The 24,559-nt window shown below is 45.7% G+C and overlaps 2 protein-coding genes across 13 annotated transcripts in view; one reads left to right on the top strand and one right to left on the bottom strand.

Moving 5' to 3' along the window:
* Positions 1-1,211: 1,211 nt before the first annotated feature.
* On the bottom strand, positions 1,212-23,402 carry LOC144893582 (uncharacterized). Of its 11 annotated transcripts, none has more exons than XR_013624487.1 (6): positions 22,612-23,402; positions 22,371-22,427; positions 22,061-22,107; positions 11,740-15,049; positions 7,915-8,035; positions 1,212-1,693 (listed from the first exon to the last, which is right to left on the bottom strand). XR_013624487.1 is itself a non-coding variant. In XM_078784092.1 (5 exons), exons 1-4 carry the CDS (start codon positions 22,802-22,804, stop codon positions 7,961-7,963), a joined length of 531 nt encoding a protein of 176 aa, XP_078640218.1. In that variant the 5' UTR covers positions 22,805-23,402; the 3' UTR covers positions 1,212-1,693; positions 7,915-7,960. The 11 variants fall into 11 exon arrangements, 4 of the variants coding, with proteins under 4 accessions (XP_078640218.1, XP_078640219.1, XP_078640217.1 ...); XR_013624489.1 differs by having other exon boundaries at positions 14,685-15,049; XR_013624490.1 differs by having other exon boundaries at positions 14,813-15,049.
* TAF1A (TATA-box binding protein associated factor, RNA polymerase I subunit A) overlaps positions 23,400-24,559 on the top strand; it is a 41,159-nt gene continuing 39,999 nt past the window's right edge. The window contains exons 1-2 of one of the 2 annotated variants that reach the window (XM_068129586.2): positions 23,400-23,534; positions 24,022-24,182. In XM_068129586.2, the coding sequence (XP_067985687.2) occupies positions 23,414-23,534; positions 24,022-24,182 (282 nt within the window). In that variant the 5' untranslated portion in view covers positions 23,400-23,413. Of the gene's footprint in view, positions 23,638-24,021; positions 24,183-24,559 lie in introns of both variants that reach the window. The other variant, XM_068129588.2, reaches the window with a different exon arrangement.

Raw genomic sequence — 24,559 nt, 5'->3', positions numbered from 1 at the left:
TGGATGCAGGTGGGCCCGGCCGTTTCCCACACCTGCTTCCAAGATGCCGCCAGCCATGCGTTTCTAGAGAGGTCCTTAGGGATAGAACTGAGCATCTCTTGTGCTGCCTTGTTGTAGGGATGGCGGGACTTGAGTCTGCTTGGAGGCGCCACTATCGTTGTGGTGTTGTGCAGGATGTGCCAGTCGTGTTTCTGGGCATTCCTTGCCAGGGCGAGGGTAGCAGCCTCCTGTCGGAGGCCGGCCGGGGCGATTCCCACTAGGACTGGCAGGTGGAATGCCGGGGTGGGCTTCAAGCAACCAGCTACAATGCGGAGGGCATTGTTAATGGCAACATCAACCTTTCTCACATGTGGGCTTCTGCTCCAGGCTGGGGCGCAGTATTCGGCTGCAGAGAAGACCAGGGCTTGCGTGGATATTCGTAGGGTCTTAGCGGAGGCTCCCCGGGTCGTACCAGCGAGACGTCGGATAAGCGAGACCCTTGATGTCACCTTGGCCTTAACTTCTTCTAGGTGTTGCTTGAAGGACAGTATCCGATCTAGGCGTACACCGAGGTACTTTGGGGCTTGCTGGAACTCCAGGTGTTTGTTGTCAACGAACACGTCCAGTTCCCGTTTTGCTTCTCTGTTGTTAAGATGGTATACCGCTGACCGCTAAGATGGTATATCTTACCAATGCTGAGCTGAAAACGCCACCTCCGGAGGGAGGCTACCAAGGTGCCCATGTCTTGGTTGATACCGTTTTCCATCGCCTTCCATGTTGGTCGTCGCAGCATGATGGCCAAGTCGTCCGCGTAAACGCGTTACCGTTAAAATGTTACCTGGTCCACTGTTGACCTGCCACGACGGAAACCGGCTTGTTCCCGCGGGAGCTGTGGGTCCACCACTGGGTCGATGCGGCTGTGGATCATCCTCTCCAGAATCTTAAATGGGATGCAGAGCAACGAGATCGGTCTGTAAGACTTGGGATCTTCCGCAGGTTTGTTCGGCTTCGGCAGGGCTATGACGGAAGCACGGCACCAGGTCTTCGGGAGCTTGGACCTCCGGAGGCACGACGAGAAGAACGAACACAGCCAACCAGATGTTGTTGTGCTCTGGTGGATGACGAACTCCGGATAGATGCTCTATCACTCGCAGTTCCCAATCAAGAATGTGTGATAAACCATTTTGCGCCCACAAAAAACCAAGAATATGTGAAGCACAGGGCCACAAATGTAGAAGCAGGTCCCACTTTATGAACCACGAATATGTGGGGTGCACAAATATCAGGGTTTCACAGTACATTCAAAAACCCAAGATTAAATATTGCACAACAAACCCAGGTGAAATAACAAATGTTTAATTTTTGGAATGAGCTTCAAAATCCTCATTTGTACTTTCAAGATTTTTAAAACTGCAAATATTCGACAAATTCAAAAGGATTCTTTTTGGAAAATGTGGTACATTTTTGACATTTTGTTACCTGTGGAAGGTTTTAGAAGACAAGGGTATGTAGTTGTGACAACGACCCCAATACTCGCACTAAATTAGCCATAGGAGAAAGGATTATCAACCATTTGCTTTGACAGTAAATTTACTCAACATGGAAAATTCAGCAGGGAGAATGTGAACTGTCGGTTATCATGCCGGTGGCAGCAGGTTGGTACCATGTGGACGATCCACCTGTTCTGGTCATGGAAGGAAGTAGCTTTGAGTGACTGGAGAGAAGAACATGAAAAAAAAAAAAGAAGCCAAGAGTAGGTTTTTCATAGAACAGAAAGGATGAAATAATGGATATCATTATTAGGAGGCAATAGGTAAAAAGAGCTGCCACGTGTTCAGGTTAACATATCACGAGCACTACATGTACACCTTCTGACCATTACCACCATGAAAATAGATTATGCATTTCACTGTTATCACCAAACAATTCTGTTCACATAATTATTTTATCGTTAGATAACCAGAAACTAAACATTGGCATTGACTACATAACCTGAGTCACTACTATCTGGAAAATACCCATCATGCTTTGCACAATGACACATACGGCCATTGACCACAAACTAAGCAGCATATTTCACTTGTGAAATAGAACAAATGACAGAGTTTAAACAATCATTTTAGAAAAGTCCAAGAAAACCACATAACTCATTGAAAGTGGAAGCATGTATTACTGGTAAATAAAAACAAAAAAACAAATATACAAAGATTACATACGGTAAGTTAAACATCTAACTTGTAACAATCCTTGGGTTTGGATGTATGTTTCAGCAAATTCCCTCACACAGCAACAGTTCCCATTACAGGTCGTGGGAGGGCGTGAATAGAAACATGTAATGTGCGACAGGAAAAACCTCACAGCTTGGAGTTTTCAGCTGCGAGGGGAACTTCCGTCAAATAAGGGCGATTTGGAGGGACACATACAATATTTAACCACTTAAAATTATCAGATGGAAAGGTAGAGCCATATATGCTACATTTAGAGAAAACTTCAACGGCACTTGGTAGAACGAATGCATACCTTTACCAGGCTGAAAAGTTCATGTTTGCAAACCCACCGATAGGCCACATGTGGATCCAGACCCAAACCAAAATCAAAAATAGCTTGTTCTTGTCACCTGACCAACTTGTAATGAAATCGTCATCCAAATTACGACACTGATGTTATTCGCCTCATGGCCGCTACGCGACCCTTTCTCGGTTCCTATATATATATATCAGCGCGGACAGGCGATGTAGATCCGTCACCACGATGTAACCCTAGCGATGTACCTCTAGAGCTTCTCTGGGCTTCCCTTAGAAAGGTAACGTGTCTGCAATATGTATCAAAGCTTTTATAGTCATACAGCCTGTCCGCACCTGTATTCACCTGTATGTATTATTAATACCATGTTTATTGGCTTCTCTCTAGATGATGTTGAGAACGAATTACGATTAAACCTACTTTGGGTTGCTGTTGAATCTTGATTTTCACAACACTTAATCGTAATTCCTCTCCTGACATCGCTCCTGCACTGCTCGCCTCGGCGAAGAATGCCCAGCGGAGGACCCGTCGAGCTAGCTCCAGCAACGGAGCTCCGACTACTCTCGCTGCCGGCCTGCCTCGAAAGACGGGACGTCGCAAGCCTTTTCGCGGGACCGCGTCGACAAAAAGCGACCTGCTCTCATGAGACCCGAACGCCAGAGCAGGCGTGACGGACTCCGGCTCGATGCCTGGAGCACGATGCTACTGGGCAACGTCCCGCGGTTGAGACCCCGTCGGAACGACGGACCCGCTTGGAGCCGCCGGCCTACCCGTCCGATCGCGGCTCGGAAGCACTAACGGCTCCGTCCGAGGGATTCATCCTAGATATGCGTGCCTCGGCCCGAGTTGAGATTCCTACGCGAGTGATCACGTCTCCCATGTCGGCTATGCCTCCACACGGACGGCACACTCCGACCACTCGCTACTCAGTGGCCCATCTACTCCGAGTCACATCTCTCTCTCACGACCGGCTCCACTCCGACCACTCGCTACTCTGTGGCCCATCTCCTCCGCGCGAACGCGCGCTGCTCGTCGGAATCACGCCGTGCCTCTCACGACCGGCTCCACTCCGACCACTCGCTACTCTGTGGCCCATCTCCTCCGCGCGAACGCGCGCTGCTCGTCGGAAGCACGCCGTGCCTCTCACGACCGGCTCACCCCGACCACTCGATACTCGGTGGAACCACCTCCTCCACGCGAATCGACGTGCACTGCTCCCATCGCATGCTACTACTCTGGGAGGCCCGCGATCCCATCCTGATTCCGATCACCTCCTACACGTGGCACCCTTCGCGTGGCACCGCACCGTCGCTGGAAGGAATCACTACAAATGCACGACGCGCCAGTTGCGCGCGCCGCCTCTTCACTGGATGGACCCCTTTGCATGCGGTTCCTCTCGCGGGCACTCTGTGAGGCCGGCGATTCTGATCGCGGCTGTCGCAATCCCACCTGCATGTAGCAGCTACTCCCCGAGGCCGGCGAACTCCGCTGCCCGGAATCGCCTCCATGGAGGCTCGCTTGGCGCCAGGCGACGAGCACTCGGTGAGGCCGGCGATTCTTATCGCGGCCGTCGCAATCCCACCTGCGATAGCAGCTGCTCCCCCGAGGCCGGCGACTCCGCTGCCCGGATTCGCCTCAATGGAGGCTCGCTTGGCACCATGCGACGACTCGTCGCAGCACGGATGAGTTTCTACGGACGTCGAGCGGGACCTTCATAGCCTTTCACGACACACGGGCATATGCTTCTAATGGTTGATCGTATACCTGACTACCATGTGTATTCTATAAGTGATCGTTCTTCTTCGTCCTTTGTTTTACTTGATCAAACGGCGTATGCGTTAACCACCTGCGACCATTGTAAAAATGCTGTGCATGGAATGTATGTGGACCGAATGCTTTCATTCTTTTTTTTTACACCCCGCGTTTCACCCAATTATTTAATTCGATCAGCTGTTGGATTGCGTTATATTGCGTTTATGTAGTGTTGGTGTAGAGCAGGCTTGTCGGACTGAAAGGCCTCCTCTTCATCCTTCATGCTCGATGCACCTCATATGAGATGCTACTTCAGGGCGTTGTATGTGATCGCTCCTTAGACCCGACAGCCAGGCAGGCGGGGCGCTGCTTCGGGTCGTGCGGTCTGTCGCTGCCGGGCGTGCTCGCCCCTCGGCTCGGCGGGCTCGCCCGCTCTGGATCAACGGGCCGAGACGCGGCTTTCGGTTTCCCTCGTACGCGGTGCGCCCTAGATGATGCTTTCGCCGTCGGCCGGGTTCGTGTGCCGTGTGCCGATCTCGGGCTCGCTCGGGTGCTGCTGCGCGCGAGACGTTGGATTTCGGTGTGCTGCTTTGCTCCGTCTGGGGATGCCGCTCGGCTGGAGCTCGCCGTCAAACCCGCCCGACCTACTTGATGACGTCATCGACTGTATCACGCGTACGCTTTACAGCATCTTAGACGCGTTCGCTTCGCGGCGTCATTTGCGTAATGGCGTGCTTCCCGCGGTCTCATCGGGGATTCGTTACCTTTCTATGTACTAATTGTCCTTTACGTAACGACGTGTACAACGTACCGCGGCGCTCCCTCAGGGTCACCGCGGTGGGAGTACACGGTGACCTCGTGACATTGAGCGTCGCGCCCGACTCCCTCGTCGCCTGCGCATGTAACGAGGACACCGTACTGCGTGCTCGTCCTTGACTCTGGGCTCGTTGTTATCGGACAGAGCTCTTGCCTCGTCTGATTCCGTTTCCCTATGCCCCAGTCTGACTGTGACTCAGCCTGACCCAGACTGTGAAGGTCGTCTGTCTTCGGTATGCAGCGCACTGCAGCCACCTCTTTAACAGATGTTTTGTCTACCTCGTTATTCTTGCGGTTTGTGGATAGTATGTCCTAGGGATATGACCATGTTGCTAATCTGCCGCGCTCCCGTGAGGTCGCGCTGGTCTCACTGGGTACACCGTGACCCATGGCCCCTGCGACCTTTTGTTTTCTCGACATGGCCCATCCCTGTGATCGGGCCACCTCGACTCTTGTGGGGACCCGGGAGGTTCTTGTTGCTCGCCCGGGTGGCGACTCCCTCCTCGCCCCTTGTGGGTTAGTTATGCGATGCGCCAATTGATTATGAAAATATTTTGTGATAATCTTTTATTGATTTTAAAAATACAATTAATCAATCAAATAGAGTACACCTCTCCCTCCCAATGCAGCCTCAATGAGCTGCACTGCGGTATTGCGTCCGTGGATGGACGATCCAACCGCGGTCCGGCTGGATCCGTGCCATGCCACGATGGCGTCAACTGGATGGATCGGTCGGACATCCGGGATGGCCAATCCATCCGGGCCTTCTCTGTGCCATTGCGTCCGTGGATGGTCGATCCATCCGCGGTCCGGCTGGATCCGTGCCATGCAACGATGGCGTCAACTGGATGGATCGGTCGGACATCCGGGATGGCCAATCCATCCGGGTCATCTGGCGTGACAATCATGGCAATCAATCATAACGATCCGGGACGACGCTGGGACAAACATGGTTTGTCCAGCCGGAACTCTCTCGGTCTGCCGATCTTCTCCGATCCGCGTGACAATCATGACAATCAATCATAACGATCCGGGACGACGCTGGGACAAACATGGTTTGTCCAGCCGGGACTCTCTCGGTCTGCCGATCTTCTCCGATCCTCCCCGCGCGGTGCAGATGGACAAGCTTGCCATATGCATCCCGGCGGTCCTGCGCGCTTCGCTGGAGAGGCGCGTTTCGACCGTTTGTGCGTCGTCGTAATCGGCCATGCCGGTCGTCCAGGCAGCCTTCAGAGGCCGCTCGTGACTCGTGCGATCGCTGCCAACGGTAGATTCGCGTGCCGCTACATGCGCTTGTACTGCGTATGTACCCTTGGGAGCCACGGGTACAGACCTACTGTAATGGTCTTCTTACTTACTGTTATGGTTTACTGAATTACACATCTGCCACACCGACATCTGCCTGTAATGCGTTGCTTTGCGTCGTATGGCCAGTCGCTCTTCGTCATGGCACACCTTATGTAATGAGTTGCGAATCTCAAAGGTACACCTTATCCATCTAGCTACTGAGCCGTGTCTCACTGTTCAACGAGGTACACTTATCTACTCAGACTACCCCACAGGAAGACTACTACTACCCACGGGCTCAACGTCTTCTCCCTGGGATGACCACTGCTTGCTCGGTCCGATATCTTTTGACTGGGACTTCCTCCAGATGTAACACATCGCCATGTCATGTGACCAGATCCTCAGTTCTGATTGGTATACGTTTGAGGGGACATACATACATACATACATACATACAGATGGACCAGCACTGTTCTTGACGGCATTGCCCAAAGGGCTACGCCATAAACATTAAAGTACCATACATAATAATAGTTTTCTATTCGATTGCAGAGGAAGATGTATACATACAATTCATCCATCATCTCTAATTATCATGAGGGCTATATCTATAGCTGGAGATTGATTGCTAACCGGGCTAACTGGCTGAAATGCAGTAACCCTGCCATCGGGATTGATGGCCCCTTGGACGTTCGACCGGCTGTGACATCTTTCCAATGTATTTCGTTCTTTGCATTCCTATGTATTCCTCTGTATGTGTCTGCTGTTCTTCACCGCCGAGTTTGGATCTAAGCGCGGGGAGAATGTAATGAAATCGTCATCCAAATTACGACACTGATGTTATTCGCCTCATGGCCGCTACGCGACCCTTTCTCGGTTCCTATATATATATCAGCGCGGACAGGCGATGTAGATCCGTCACCACGATGTAACCCTAGCGATGTACCTCTAGAGCTTCTCTGGGCTTCCCTTAGAAAGGTAACGTGTCTGCAATATGTATCAAAGCTTTTATAGTCATACAGCCTGTCCGCACCTGTATTCACCTGTATGTATTATTAATACCATGTTTATTGGTTTCTCTCTAGATGATGTTGAGAACGAATTACGATTAAACCTACTTTGGGTTGCTGTTGAATCTTGATTTTCACAACACAACTCATTCACCGAGATGTTATAATCCATCCACAACTTTTTGAAACATGTTATGCATCGTATTTTGGCGCAATCTCTCAACGGTAAAGAATCAATTAAAATTCTGGTATCCGGATCTTCACAAAAATTTAATCAATCTTTGCTCATCGCATACCCAACCTGCCCGTCACATTGTCCGACTCCGTCCGTCATGCTTAAGGATCGGACAGAAATAGATCTCCATCCACCTTAGGTGGCAGAGGTAACAAAAGGGGAGTGGAAGGCAGGGCCGTCTTGTATCAAAGATCTTACCACTTCATATCTTACCACCTAACCCGAACGAGACTTCTGCACAATAACACGACATTGGGATCACCTGCATTAAATTTATACCACCGGGGTGGGTCTAGGGAGATTAAAATATACCTGGTGTCACCGATGTGGGTGGATGGGCAGCCTCATTTTAGCCATTTCAGGAAAGATGACCCATCCTGGGCAGTGTCTGGTTGTCCGAGACAGGCACGGTGGCACACGGTAGGTCCTCCTCCTAAAGACGATGAGGGAGGCATGTGGTGAGGAGACGAGAAATCTCCAGCCCTCTGACAATAATCGGTGTGAGCAGAGGTGGAGGCGGTAAGGGGGGAAGGGGCGCAACTGCAATTTAATCTCATGATCGCAAATCAAACGTTCATCCGAGTACAATGTGTTGACAAAGCCTCGACAAACTGATAAGTTTGAAACAAAATATACATCAAACAAGTTTATCACATGAAGGATTACAAAACAAGATATAAAAAAATACAATTAAATGTTTAAGGGTGTAGTACAGGTGAACAGGTGATTTGTTTTTTGATTTTTTTGTTTTTTAGCTGAACAGTTTCCTTATAGTCTTATAAACAAGAATCATGCTATTAGAGGTCATAGAAGTACCCCTAATTATTGAAAAATTCAAATTTCAATTCAATTCAATATAATATTTTGCATGAAATTTGTTATAACTTGGGAAATGCATCATTCTTTTGGGCTGAAATTTGGACAGGATATTCAGAATATCACTTCCTTTAAAATGATGACGGCTTTTGTTTATAGGAGTAGCCATTGTGGATTTATTGAAGGACGACCAAGTTTTATCTGGTAATTGGCATAATTAGCTAATTAGTGAACATTTGACATAATTTCACAAAATCCTCTCATCAGGTAGTAGAGTAACACATGTATAATACATGTACCAAGTTTTGTGTGAAAAGAATGATAGGTGACATAGAAGATAGAAATGTGTTCTTTGTTTTTTTATTGACGGTCTAATTTATGCAAATTATATGCATGTAATATGACAAAGAAGCGTTGAAACTGGTCTGAGTTAAAGCCAAGATTATATCTTTCAAGAAAAACTGAAAATTAGATATTAACTTGACTTTGTTTTTGTGTAAAGGCCTCTCAAAGGTACCCATGTAGTTTTCTCAATTTTTCACCAGCACGACACCCTTAAATCGAGAAGAATGAAAGCTTCAAACCTCCATTACATTGTGAACTATTAAGTATTCGAAAATTATTTTCAACCAAAATTGCAGAGATATTGGAAAAGATTCATGGAAAGGAACTTGGCAGTCATTGACAAAGCAGAGTTTTCTGTACTCCATGCAGAATGCTTTGGACGTTGACAAGGTATGTCGGCATAACATGTTAACAAATAGAGTTCAGAAAATACCTTATATTAACCCACAGTCTTGGGGGAGCGGAGGGGGAGTGGGCAAATTTGAATTTGAAATATCACAAATTTGAAATATAAAAATATTCCCCAGCACATACGGCAAATTTGATTGGTCGAAATGCCAGTTGATGTCCAGGTACTGCTGAACTGAAGGTTTTTGACAAGGCCGAAGAGGCGATTTGTGTTTCTTGTGTGCAAGTGGAAAATTCAATTGAAAACAAGAAGAAAAAAAAAGTTAAAGGCTGTTAAAAAAAACAAAAAACATTTTGAAGTTTACCGCCATTGATGCACCATTTATTTTTGACACCACCATATTTAAAATCAGTTATCTCCTTCATGACGTCTCTAAAAACAATAGGTTTCCTGTTTGGAATGACATTTCCCTCCACAAACAAACAACAACAGGCATTTTAAGGCCATTTTCCCTTCAAGACCGGGGGTTAGCCTTGCGTTGGTTAGCCATTTCCCTCCGCAAAGGTTGGAGTTTATAGTGACACCAGGATTTGTCTGTCCGTGAGAATATCTCAAAAGGTTATGGACGTATTTGGATTAAACTTGGACAGGTTGCGTGTGTGACAATGGCGAATGGATTAGATTTTGGTGAATATGTCGACACTCCATTATAAATGATTCTCCACAATCGAGAGACGAGGCCAAAAACGAAATTTCAAAAAGTTGTGGACGAATCATGATGAAACTTGGTAGATGAGTTAGATAGGTGACAATAACAAGTCGATTGGATTTTTGGAGGACCGGTTCAATGAACTCTCGAGTTACCTCTGCCCCCTCAGGTGGACGGAGGTTGTTTTCATGTCTGTCTGTTTAGCTGTGAGCAGGATATCTCAAAATGTTATGGATGGAGTCGCACAACTTGGTGGACAGTTTGGGTGTGTGACAAGGACAAATTGGTTCGATTTTGGTGAATATCCCAGCATGAGAATTTAAGTGATTGTTCACCATTGAGAGGATAGGACTAAAACGATACAGCATTCCTCTTCTCTTCCTCCTTCCCATTTTGTTTTACATCTTATGGTTCCTTTTTTCCACACACTATCTTGTGTGATCCCCAAAGTGCATCCTTACACTGGGAATATTTGCCATTTTAACTGCTCAAGTTTAAACTTTAAGGAAGATACGGTATTTTGTATCATCTTATGAAGAAAGACGTCAAGTTTAAAATGATGTTCTCCTCCTCTTCCCTTTACAAGGTGCGAGCTCCAGGGGCACCAAGCTCTTGCCCTGACCACGATACTCCTCCACTCCCCTCTGTCCTCAGCAAACTATCTCCACTCTCCAAACCTTAATGATATCCCTGCTCATACAATCCTTCCATTTCAACCACGGTCTAACTCTTTTCCTCCTACCTTGCTCCCTCAGCCTATCCGCTCTCTTTGCCATTCTCTCTTCCCCTATCCGCACCAAATGTTCAGCCCATCTCAGCTGGCATTTCACCAATCTTCCTCTTCATTTCATCCATCCTCCTCCTCTTATCCACTCTCTTCACTCCAGCAATCCTCCTGACCCAGTTGTTCTCGCAAACCTGCAGCCTCCGTTGTTGTCTGTGATTGACAGTTTCCAGACCATAAAGCGATGCCGGCGTTACGCACGACATGAGAATCTTCCCTTCCAAATTTCCTTGAAATCTTTGTCTGCCATTAATCCCTCCACCCTCCTCCATGCATTCATACCCACCCAAATCCTCCGCCCCAACTCTGCGCTCCGACTTGCCATCCCCGGTCACTGTTCCAGACCCAAATACTCAAACCTATTTTCTTGTCTGGCCTCCTTCCCCTCTAACTTGATATTCATTTATTTTCTCTGCCGCCTGATCCACATCACCGCAGTTCTTCTTCATACTAGTCTTCAGGCCATACTTCACAAATGCCTCCTTCCATTCCCCCAGTACGTACTTCCTACATCTCCCACCTCCCCTCCACCAAAACAGCCAGATCGTCCGCATAGAAAATCCTCCCCAAAATACCCCCTCATTTACCTCCCTGCTTACCAGCTCCATCACTATGATAAACATAGGTGGGCTGAGAGCTTTCTTGCTTCAATATAATGTTCACATTGAACTACTCCAGCATCCCAGGACCAACCAAAACTCTTCCCTTCGGTCCCTTGTATATCCTTTCCACCAACATAACTTCTGCTTCCGGCACTTCCACCCGTCTCAGTCTTACAATCACCGTCTCTCTCGGAACAGTGTCATAGGTCGTCTCGAGATCCACAAGTACCAATGATATTTCATCGTGCACCTCCAACCTCTTGTCCACCAGTTGTTTCAGTGCGGACATCCAATCTGTCATCCCCTACCCTTTCTAAACCCCTGCTGCTCCTCTTCAATCTCCATCTCCACACTCTTCATTGTCGTACCGTCCAGAATCATTTCCAGCACCTTTATGACATGAAGTAGGAGCATCATGCCACTGTACTTCCCCGGATGTTAATCGCCCTTCCCCTTCCATACCGGTGGTGCAAGTAACCCTGTCCTCCAATCCTCTCAAACGTACATTCAACAGCCTCTTCGTCCAACTTACTCTAATCTTCTTGCGATGCAAACACATCATTGCCTGGTGCTCTTCCCTTCACCCTCTTCAATGCCACCCGCACCTCAGAGATCTCCACCAACTCCTCATTTACACTTTTATTTATATCAATTTCAGCAAATAAGACAAATTCAAAGCAGCAGTGAAAATTGGAGTTTTTGAAAAAATGTGGCAAATTATTGAAAGAATTTTGTTCCCCGAAAAGGTTTCAGACACGGGTATGTTGTGCCAAATGATCCTAATATTGGCACCAAATTAGCCATAAGGAAAGGCATGATCAACCATTTCCTTTATGACAGCAAGTTTACTCAAAGTGGAAAAGTCAGCCTGGAGCATGTAAACGATCAGTTAGCATGCCATTGGCAGCCAGAAATTACCGTGTGGACGATCCACCTGTTCTGATCATGGAAAGCAGTAGTTTTGAATTGCTGGTGGCAAGAACACGAGAAATATAAACAAGGAGTTGGTTACATATCGATGAGAAAGGACAAAATAATAGATATCAGTATTAAGGTGAGACATGAGTAAGCGTGGTTTGGAAAGGAGGGAGAGCGAGTGGGTGGATGAAGATCAGAATGGGTCAAAAGAAAGCTGCAATGTGTTTAGCTTCATACATCACGTGCATGACCTGTACACCACACCTTCTGACAATGAGCACAATGAAAATACAGATTGTACATTTTACTTGTATCACCAATATTCTTTGTATGCATTGCCAAGGCTCGTGGATGAGCTGGAAGTAAACGAAATTGCACAGATTTATCCCATCTCGTCTTCAGTTGTCTTACCCTTCCTCCCGTCCATGGTACACTGAATCTTGTGGTGAGGCAGTTGCCCTGAAACAACTCGCCTTTGCCTCTTGGAAGGCAAATCCAACTGAAGGCAATCTCAGTTCCTTCCACCAAGCTCGGAACAAGTGTGTGTCTACCCTCAGGAGTGCCAGGAAGCACTATCTCTCCACACTCAAGATTGAACTCTCAAACCTGTCTCCTTCCTCCACACATGGCTTGCTGACTTATCTGGTCGTAGGCAACGTGTGGCCCTGAATGGATTTCTCTCATCTCCCCTTCCTGTTCTGGCTGGAGTTCCCCAAGGTAGTGTTCTGAGCCCTATGCTATTTCTGGTCTTCATCAATGATCTCTCCGACTCTCTGGAAAATCCTCTCTGTCTCTTTGCTGATGACTCCACCATCTGCCGCTCCATTCTTCATCCCTCAGATCGGCAGTCTGCAGCCTCCTCACTCTCTGCAGACCTGGACAAAATCACAGACTGGTCAAACAAGTGGAACATGCCTTTCAATCCTGACAAATCTCACACTCTTACAATGTCTCTCCGAAAGGACCGACTGGAAAACCCTCCCATCGACTTTCTCAACAATCCTCTCCAAGAAGTTCTGTCGCTCAAGTTTTTGGGTCTCGCTATCTGCCATGATCTTTCTTGGGAAAACCACATTTCCAAGCTGGCCTCCAAAGCCAGTCGCCGACTGGGCATCCTCCGTCGTGCGAAGTCATTCCTTAGCACACCTGAGCTCAACACATACAAGGCTTTCATCCGCAGCTCAATGGAATACTGTTCCCCCCTCTGGGCTGGTGCTCCTGCCTCACACCTAGCTCGGCTTCACGCTGTTGAAGCCAAAGCTTTCAGAATCATTGGAATCTCCTGCGATGAAGTTAACTCCGAGGGCCTTTCACTCACTCACCGCAGGCAGGTTGGTGGTCTTTCTGTCTTCCACCGACTCCTCTCCGGCCTTGCTCCCCCAGCTCTCTCTGTGCTCTGTCCCCCCCAATATTCCTTCAGGTCGCACAAGATCTGCCTGCAACACTCTAATGGTTAAACTGCCAAAATCAAGACTCTCTGCTCACCTTCACTCCTTCATTCCTCTTTTCTCCCGCCTCTGGAACAAACTCCCTCACTCTCTTCAATCCCACTCCACCCTCCAGGTCTTTAAAACAGCTGTTCACCACCATCTCTTATCTTCCCCCATTCAAAACCTTGATATTTTCTACCCCCGCTAATTCACCTCAGATACACTTCTTTTTTTTCTTTTTTTTAAATTCCAACTTCTTTCCTGGAAGTCCTTGCAGTGTTCATACGTTTTATTCCTCACCAAGCTCCCCCCAAGCCCTCCCCCTCCCACATGTCTCCCGATGTCCCTGCTCTCAAATGTTGTGTTTGTGTCCTTCCCCCTCTCTCCCCATCTTGTCTACCGCTCCCCTTATTTTTTGTGTTTTGTGTGTCGGTTTGACTTTTTGTGTGATTAATGTTAGCTCTTTCACGAGCCTCGATCTTGTATACAAAAAAAAGAAAAAAAATTCTGTTCACATAAATTAATCCAATGTTGGTAAAGCAGAAACTAAACATTGGCTTGGAATACATGACCTGAGTCACTTCCATCTGGAAATTACCCTCAAACTTTGCTCAACTGACACGTACCACCATCGACACAAACTCAGCAACATCATCAACTTGTGAAATCGACCAAATGGTAGAATTCAAACAGTCATTTTAGAAAAAACCACGGAAAAAAAAAAGGGAACAAAGTACATTGGATGGTTGGAGAATGGAGATGGTTTGCTGAGGACAGAGGGGAGTGGAGGAGTATCGTGGTCAGGGAAAGAGCTTGGTGCCCCTTAGGGTGCATCAAACGCCCCCATGTCAAGAAAACAATCTGTCCCCAATTTTATTTTGTTCCAGTCATAAAATAAAGTTCCTATGCAAAATTTGGTAAGGTTTTGATATCATCTTCTGGGTCCACCTCAGCAAACTTTACGCTGCATCTTATCTGCCAACAGTTTATCTTGGCGGCCAAATGTTGCACAGCGATCTGTCTTCATAGATTCCAGGAATGCTAAGTCTTCAGGATTCTTGATGTGAGAACTAGCATCCTTGGGCCACAAGGGAAATGTCTCCATAAATTTCATCTCCATTTGATTCACCTTTGTGATGCTTGCTGGAGTTGTTCTTCGGTTGATAGGGATTGATCTAAGCTTGGAATTATCATCTGCAAGTTTGATAATTTTCTCAATAGCCTTGCGTTCAGAGATGATAGGAATATTAGCCTTGCCATAAAATGGTGTCACTTTCTGCAGTACAAGCTTTGCTGATTCCCACCGAGAGCGTCGTTCAAGTTTGCCATCTTCCGTGTGCCACATGAAACAACGTAGTACTTGTAAACAAGTTGGAAGTCTGGTGCCATTGATCTGGGAATCTTGTTCAGTTATGGCACTTCCAAGACCAAACACCTTGGTGGACTCTCTTGTTGCAACAGATGCTTTCTTTACTGTGCCATCCATTGTTTTATCTGAAAGAAAGAGGTAGTATTAGTAACAATAATGTCATTTCATAATTATGTACAACAAATAAATCAATTATCCAATTTTATTAGAGTATAGCCTAATAATTGTTTTAATCGTCTTGTCTAGTTAAAAGATCTCTGTAAAGACAAGATGACTACAACATTCAGGATATTCTTTAATTTATATATTATATTTTAAAAATACTCTTCATTTAGCTTTATATCCATATTTTGAAAAAAATCATTATTTTGACTATTTGTATATAAATGAATTGTATCCCTATCCCTATGATGATGATATATTGCTACAGAGCACAATAATACCTTTACAAAGAGTTATTATATGTAGCAATCAGTCAATCCTTTCATTTTTATTTATGGGCCTCAAAACAGCTGCGTGTCAAATTTCCAACTCTGATACCACCGACTCAAAATATGAAATGGTGAGGTGGACCCAGAAGATGATGTCCAAACCTTACCAAATTTTGCATAGCAACTTTATTTTATGATTGGAACAAAATAAAATTTGGGACAGATCAATCCAACATCTTTTTAAAAATAGTTGGGCGTTTGATGCACCCTAGTGCCCCTGGAGCTCGCAACTTGTAAAGGGAAGAGGAGGAGAAGAACAATTTAAACTCAATGTCTTTCTTCGTGAGATGCTACAGAATACCGTGTCTTCCTTAAAGTTTAAACTTGAGCAGTTAAAATGGCAAATATTCCCAGTGGAAGGATGCACTTTGGGGATCATACAAGGTAGTGTGTGGAATAAAGGAACCATAAGATGTAAAACAAAATGGGAAGGAAGGAAGAGGGGGAAGGGGGAAGAGGGGGAAGGGGGAGGAGGAGAAGTAGGAGGAGGAGGCGAAGAGGAATGCTGTATCATTTTAGTCCTATCCTCTCAATGGTGAAGAATCACTTAAATTCTCATATTGGGATCTTAACCAAAAGCGAACCTATTCGCCCTTGTCACACACCCAAACTGTCCACAAAGTTGTCTGACTCCATCCATAACATTTTGAGATATCCTGCTCACAGCTAAACAGACAGACATGAAAACAACCTCGTCCACCTGAGGGGGCAGAGGTAACTCGAGAGTTCATGTAGGGTGTTGCAAAATAAATGATACTTCCCCCCCCCCAGATTGTATTGACATGTCCGCGATTTTTTAATTCAAATTTCACGTGTGTCGTGTCGCGCACGTTGCCTGCGTGTTGTCTCCATCATATTTGCAACTAATGTTCGTGTCTTTGCCGAAATCTTTTATAAGTCGACTTCAAATGGTTTCTGAAGCTAATGGTGGACATAGACGCGTATTAAACGTGAATTTTTAATTTTTGAATGAAATAAAGCCTTTGGTTGGATTTTCATCCGACCGAAACTTCATTTCATCTTTGGGGGAAAAAAGTAACATTTATTTTGCAACACCCCTGAGAACAGGTCCTCCAAAAAGCGAAGCATATATTAGCATATATTAGTGAAACATAAAATAAATAATAAGCAAATATACAAAGGTTAAATAGGTAAAATTTAATCTCATATTTCACCCTAGCGGTTTTGGATGTATATTTCAGCAAATTCCCTCCCACGCTAACAATTCCCATCACAGGTCGTGGGAGGGCGTGAATAGAAACATTTAATGTGCGACAGGAAAAACCTCACAGCTTGGAGTTTTCAGCTGCAAGGGGAACTTCCGTCATAGTGGTCATTACGGGGTTTTAAAGGGGAATTGGTCGATAAAATCGGGGAAGGGGTAATCCCCTTTGGTGAAGGGGAAGGAGAGAGGGGGAGAAGGAGAAAAAACAGAAAATAATCAGATCTTCACCAAAATCGAATCGATTCGTCCTTGTCACACATCCAACCTGTCCACCAAGTTTCGTCCAAATCCATTGAACAACCTTTTGAGATATCCTGCTATATATCGTTTTTGGCCCTATCTCCCAATGGTGAAGAATCACTTTTGAAATTCTACTAGCCGGATCCGGATCTTCACCAAAATCTAATCATTTCGTCCTTGTCACACATGCTACCTCTCTGCCAAATTTCGTGCGAATCCGTCCACAATGAGGAGTGCGCATGCGCAAGATTGGAGGTCACGTTTTTTCGAAGCTGTCCATGCACTCACGCTTTCGAAGTTAAGTAATTGTTCACAATTGTGTTTTTGTCGAAACTGTATCTATCTTTCGGTGTGTGTACTTAGTGTGTCTTTAGTAAGATTCTCAGTGTTAATTTTTCATACATGTATATAAAATCGTCGGTTAATTCGTGTCGCGTATTCTGAGGCCAAGTAGGCTACCGTGTCCGACCTTGAGGCTTTCTTTTTCTCTCAGCGGCTCGTCGATTGCGCTGCAATTACTTTCGTTCTCTGTTTTTTTTGTCCCAGTCTTTCAACCCGTACTTCCTTGTTTAAAATCTCAACTCAAAAAAAAAAAAAAAAAAAAAAAAAAAAAAAAAAAAATCCTTTTCTGTTCTTATTCGTTTATTCGTTGTTCTTATTTGTTCGTTCGTTCTTCGATCACGTTGTTCGTGATCACGTTGTTAAAAATGTTTAAACTTTCCCCTGAAGAACTGTATTCTGTCGTATATTATAACACCTTTTTCTTCCTCTCCCATAAAAGGATGCTTTCGACTTGCTCACCAAATCTATTCATTCCAAAAAAAAATTCCATCTCTTACAGTTCCTTTTTTCTACATTCCCGAAACTGTCCTGCTCTCCACCCCTCCTTCAACGTCCTCAAACGTATTTTTGACTCGGAAAGTCTCAAGAAACTCATTTTGCAATAAATGTTCGTTTCCCATGAATCGTACCCTTTTCAAAATCCAATCTCACCCCTCCCCTCCAAAACTTACCCATCAACCCTCCCCTCCAAATCTACCCCCTTGCCCCTCCCCTCCAAATCTTCCCCATCACCCATCCCTTTCAAATCTTCCCCCTCCCCTTCAAATCTTCCCCATCACCCCTTCCCTCCAAAACGTCCCCATCACCCCTCCCCTTCAAATCTACCCCCTTGCCCCTCCCCTCCAAATCCTCCCCCTTGCCGCCCCCTCCAAATCTTCCCCATCACCCATCCCTTTCAAATCTTCCCCCTTGCCCCTCCCCTCCAAATCTTCCCCATCACCCCTCCCTCCAAAACTACCCGATTACCCCTCCACTCCGATTCACCCCTTGCCCCTCCCCTCCAAATCTTCCCCATCAACCAGCTCTTTCAAATCATCCCCCTTCCCTCGCTCCTCCCCTCTCAACCCTCCTCCTCAAAGCGTCCCTCCCGCTTCTTCCCCCTTCCACCTTAATCTCCCCCAACCTTCTGCCTCGCTATTCCCCCTCCTCAAATAACACCTCACTGTGCCTCACCCAATCACCATCAAACGTTTTGTACACCCCATTCTTCCCTTTCTCCAAGCTATTCTGAAATCTGACACACCTTCAACAGCTCTCCGCTACCTCTTCCTCCTCTTCCACATCTTACCCTACCCCTCCCCCCCCCCCCCCCCCCCCGTTCTGTATCCGATGCTCCCCCTTCCTCAACGGTATGGACCTCAAATATCCGGGGCCTTCGCTCAAACCTTTTGTTCATATGTGTGTTGTACCGTCCACCAAACAGTGATGACTCCATCTACATCTCGCTGTCTGATAATATGGACCAACTTCTATCTACCCATCCCAACTCTCTTCCTCATATGTGGTGATTTAAATTGTCACCATGCCAGTTGGCTGGGTGTGGGTACCTCTCTCACCAGCCATGGCTCTTCAGCAAAGGACTTCTGCGACTCACTGGGACTGACACAATCTGTCAATTTCCCGACCCGGATCTCAGTCAACGGAGCATCTTCTCTTCTTGACTTGTTTATGACTAACTTCCCTGAAAATGTCTGCTGCTCTTCTTCTGCTCCAATCGGCTCATCTGATCATGTGCTTGTTAAAGTGGACATCTCTCTGACCATTCTCAGAGAGCCTCCTCAGCGTCGACGAGTCTGGCATTTCACTTAGGCCAACTGGCACGGTCTTCAAGCAGCCATCAATCATCTGGACTGGTCTCCCATCTCTACCGCCTCTGACATCAACTCATCCTGGGAATTCTTCCAAAGTAAATTGCTCTCGCACATGCACAGATTTTTCCCATCTCGTCTTCAGTTGTCATACCCTTCCTCCCATCCATGGTACACGGAATCTTGTGGCGAGGCCGTTGCCCAGAAACAACTTGCTTTCGTCTCCTGGAAAGCAAATCCAATGGAAGGAAATCTCATTTCCTTTCACAAAGCCCGAAACAAGTGTGTGTCCACCCTCAGGAGAGCCAGGAAACAATATCTTTCCGTTATCAAGACCGAACTCTCTCATCTGTCTCCCTCTTCCAAATCCTGGTGGCGTCTGTTCAAATCTGTTTCTGGTGTTTGTTCCCCCTCCATCCCCTCCCTCACCTCAAACGGCTACACGGCTTACTCCGCACGTGAAAAAGCTGAATGCCTCAACTCTGTGTTTGCCTCTAAATATTGTGTCCCAAACCCATCCCTCTCTGTACCCACCGTACCCAGCTGCTCCTGGACTCTGTGTCCTTTCCTCCTGACAATGTGGAAAAGTTTCTGTCAACCCTCGACTGATTCTGCAACTGGACCTGACGGCATCAGCGCACGGGTCCTAAAATCCTGTTCTTCCGCTCTTTCACTCCCTCTCTCTATTCTCTTCACCCTCTCTTTTGCTCAAGGTGATCTGCCATCTGCTTGGAAATCAGCCAACATTACGGCTTTATACAAAAAAGGTGCAAAAACAGATCCTTGCAACTACAGACCAATCAGCCTGCTTCCAATTATCAGCAAAGTCATGGAATCCATCATTGCTTCAGATATCAAATCCTTCCTCTTCTCCAATGGCTTGATCTCTAATCATCAATTTGGATTCAGACCAGGTCATTCTACTTTGGACATGTTGCTTCTGCTGTCTCAGCAATGGATGGAGGTCCTCAATGCCAAACAGGAAATCAGAGCCGTCTCACTTGACATATCACATGCCTTCGATACGGTCTGGCACCCAGCTCTGCTCACAAAACTCTACTCCTATGGTATCCATGGAAATCTCCACGCATGGCTTGCGGACTTCCTCTCTGGTCGTAGGCAACGTGTGGCCCTGAATGGATTTCTCTCATCTCCCCTTCCTGTTCTGGCTGGAGTTCCCAAAGGTAGTGTTCTGAGCCCTGTGCTATTTCTGGTCTTCATCAATGATCTCTCCGACTCTCTGGAAAATCCTCTCTATCTCTTTGCTGATGACCACTATCTGCTGCTCCATTCCTCATCCCTCAGATCGGCAGTCTGCAGCCTCCTCACTCTCTGCAGACCTGGACAAAATCACAGACTGGGCAAACAAGTGGAACATGTCTTTCAATCCTGACAAATCTCACTCTTACGATGTCTCTCTGAAAAGACCGGCTGGAACTCTTGTACAAGAGACAAGACGCGCATGAACTAAGTATAAGCGCTCTTACCAAATTGGACGCTCGGTTGAGCTTGAGGCCGAGCCTCGATTGGGTTACGCGAGTGATAGTGCGCCGGTAACTCAACGCGCTGTGGAAAACCGCCAAGAGACGCGTACATTCCCTCCCACCTTCCTGCCTCATCTGCCCGTTGTTCGAGAGACGCGCTACAAGGGTCCCTTCCACCACCTGCTTGCCTTCATCGCGGGACGTGCTGTGACTGTGGAGAGCCACGCCGGGCTAAGCCATTCCTGGACGAATAAGGTAGCACGTGAACACCATCCTACCTGCATTTCCCGTTTGTGAGTGATCGGGCCAGTGGCTGGGGTTAATATAAGACTGCTTAAGTTCTGCTCTGTCTGCTTTCTACCAACTTGTACATACTTGTGTAAATAGTAATTAAATAGTGTTCTTCCTTTATTCGACAGTCTCCTGTTTTCCATCATTGACTAAGCGTGGTACGAATAGAACCGCTCGAATCTGGTTCCAATACTAACGGTAACGGCACGGACCACGTGGTACGCAATCCGCTCGGTGTACCCAAATTACACGCGGCTCGTGCAAGGCTCGATTCCCCGGTGCCGCAGGTATTTAGGTACGTGTGAGACTTGTCCCGAAACCCTACCTTGCGTTTGCCCGGGAGGGGCGTTTCAAGTCTCGGTTACGCCGACCCAGAAAGAACAAGGGGCTTAATCTCCTCTTGGTAAGGGTAGGAAGGGCGGCGGAAAACCGTAACAATATATATGGTACATCTTCATTTTTTTTTTTTGGTAATTTTCAGTCAAAAATGCCACTGGCCTTGACCTTTCCATGTGACGACATTGTATGGCCAGGAAACAGTTCATTCAATTACTGATAAATCAGAACTATCAATCTATATTTCAAACAGGTTTAATTTGGAGCAGTAACTACTGAGCAGCGAGTCAAATTCCAGTTGCAGCCTAGATTTGTGGCAGCCATCTTGGATTTATGCTAATTGGGTGTTAAGAAGTCAAAAGTGTCTGCCCGAGATCAGACATTGTAGAGGACATACAAAAGGCCAAATTTGGTGATTTCAAAAATTTGGTGACGTCTGCCCTGGATCAGACCACACACAAAACCTGTCCAACAAGTTTCGTCCAAATCCGTCCATAACTTTTTGAGATATCCTGCTATATGTTGGTTTCAGCCACATCACTCAATGGTGAAGAATCACGTAAAAATTTAAATAATTCTCATATCTGAATCCACATTCAGATATTCCCCAAAATTTAATCTATTCTTCCTTGTCACACACAAAACCTGTCCACCAAGTTTCGTCCGAATCCGTCCACAACTTTTTGAGATATCCTGCCATGTATCGTTTTTGGCACTATCTCCCAATGGTGAAGATTCACTTATAAAAATTCTAGTAGTCGAATCCGAATCCGGATCTTCCCCAAAATCTCATAATTTCGTCCAAGTCACATAAACTACACCTCTGCCAAATTTCGTCCGAATCCGTCCACAACTTTTTGAGATATCTTGTTCACAAACAGACAAATGGACAGACAGGGGTGAAAACATAACCACCCACCTTTGTTGGCGGAGGTAACAAACGTTCATTTGACCTGCAAACAAAATCTGTAAAGATGGGGTTGGGAGAAAAAGGAGCAGGAAACAAAATTTCATTGACACATTCAATATGAAAACTAGCTTTGTTTTGGAGCTATTTTAAATTATTTATTTTCACACCGTACAGGTTTGTGCATCCATTGTATTTGTAATAGGAATATGAAAGCTACAATCTTCACCATGATGCAATCCTTCCTCTCCAACACCCGAACTGGTTCGTCCTCCACCTCCATTACTTTTACCTTTATTTAAAAATAAAACCCAAAAACTACCTTTGTGGTCGAAATCAGGATAGAAGTCAGCCGACCTATGACCCCGAATCAAAATGACTGCCAGAGAGGAATCCACCGGGAAAAGAACAAAAAGAAACACACGAATGCCTCGTGGGTGAGATTCAGGTAACACCGCGTTACACGAGGTAAAGGTAATATTAATAACAATAACAATAACAAGACAGGCGGCAGGCAATAAAACAACCTTTCAAAATCAAATTCAATCAGCTTTGAAACCTACCGAGTACCGTTCGTGACATAAATAAACTCTGTTTTGTGGTTGAGCTAATGTACTATTCAATTTACCGCAAACAACTACACTCTACTCATCGACAACACCATGAAACTTCAAAAAAATAACAGAGGCCATGCACTCAAATAACTAACACGTGCGGCCTACCCAGGGCCCACACGCGGTCTGTACGCCGACCCATGTAAGATGTAACCCGGATATGAAATCTCTTATTTTACACCGTTATTTCGAAGTCATCAATATTATATTCACTGCAATAATTACCAGAAATAAGTGATGGAAAATGGGATACAACACCATGCTGAAGGCTGGGAAAAAAAACCACTCAAATCTCAATAAAACCTCGGAAGCACAACAGCGAACTACATTGGCGTGACAATCAAATAGTGCTCGAATAGCTAGAAAATAATTTTGCACATCTGACGGCGACGTCATCATTTACGCAAACACTATTTGCGTTCGTAATAAATAGATAGCCACAAATTTTCTTAACACCTTTATTCACAACTGTATTATTAACAAATTGTTCTTATTCAACAGAATAATATCAGTCACAAATGAAACACTTGCGTTTCATGAAAAAATGACACTCATTTGAAAGAAAACGGACTTGGTAGTCGGTATGTTGTCAAACGTACTGTATTTGGTATAAATCGGTAGTCGTTATTGTGCTTGGCTGATTCGTGTACGTCTTATGTTCGTGTGGCGAATCTGCGGATCGGAAATCCCAAATTCCAGGTTAACCCAACCGCCTGCAAAATCCAGGGCATTTCGCTCACTCGACTTGGTCATGGAGTCTGAAATCAGCGATCGAGAGGCTGATGACATCCGAGGAGTTTCATCAGAAGTCGGCGATCGAGAGTCTGATGACATCGGGGACGTTTCATCAGAAGATGTACCCTCGGATAAAGGTCTTCTTGATACGAAATGTTTTTATTAACCACTCGTTTTGGTATTTTTATTCTGCCCTCGTGGCCTCCTCTCTCTACCCATGGTCCATCAGTGTTTCGTGAGGTGAATTGTTCCTGGTTTGGTTACGCGGCAAACACAACGTTTGTACAATGTGAATGTTACTGGTTGGTTAAATTAAAACTGGGAACGTCGTAAAACGTTTCAAACATGATAGAGGAGGTACTTTGATGTAGGAGGAGGCCATTTGGCCCACCATACCTGTGCTACATCAACACCAGGTTAACACAATCAGTTCCTGTTCGACTAAATTTAAGTGGAGCAGCTACAAGGATATATATATATATATATATATATATATATATATATATATATATATATATATAATTTTATTTTGCTGATGATTACTGTTAATCTTTACTTGATGTTAAAAGCTTTTTGATTTACAAGTTGCAATTTCTGACAAGTGGTCTTCTCATATTCTTCCAGCTCAGTCGGCCATGACGGATTTGTCAGCTCCTGCATCCCCACATTGCCTCATAGCTGTGAGAGAGGCTCTTCAGCAAAGAAACTGGGCGGATGCAACTGAGGCTATGGTTGTAGCTCTTTCAGCGATGGAGAAGCCTAAAGTGCGGAAGAAATTTGGTCCGGTAAAAGCTGAAGATTGATCGATTAATTCGATATATTTATTGTTAAAATAAAAAATTTTCATTGACTAATTATGCATATGAATGTGCAAGTAATAAATAACCTTTACAAGGAAGACTTGTTCTTCATTCTGCAACTAATCCCCATCCCAATAAAAACGTTTTGACGGCGTAGCTCGTAGGGCAATGCTGTCTGGAAGAGCGTTTGTGTGTCCCCACAAACGTCCACCAATCAGAGTTGAGGATCTGGTCACATGAATGGGGAACAGCATTTAGTAACCATTACAGTTTCATATTTTACTAAAAGGAAATATAATAACCTTCTGCGGAACGTTTTGGGGTCATTTACGCAAAACACGGAACGATCGACACGGACCTTG

The sequence above is a fragment of the Myxine glutinosa genome, chromosome 9 (assembly GCF_964187855.1).
Source record: "Myxine glutinosa chromosome 9, kmMyxGlut1.1, whole genome shotgun sequence".
Lineage (NCBI taxonomy): Eukaryota > Metazoa > Chordata > Myxini > Myxiniformes > Myxinidae > Myxine > Myxine glutinosa.
The sequence above is the reverse complement of the archived record's forward strand: the minus strand, read 5'-3'. Positions and strand labels throughout refer to the sequence as shown.

Coding starts and splice junctions, on each gene's coding strand:
- LOC144893582 (XM_078784090.1), bottom strand. CDS start 22,804: ATGGGTCGGCGTACAGACCGCGTGTGGGCCCTGG. Junction 22,428..22,770: donor AGACCGCGTGTGGGCCCTGG/GTAGGCCGCACG, acceptor CCTCTCTGGCAG/TCATTTTGATTCGGGGTCAT. Junction 15,050..22,370: donor TCCTGATTTCGACCACAAAG/GTAGTTTTTGGG, acceptor TCTTTCTTTCAG/ATAAAACAATGGATGGCACA.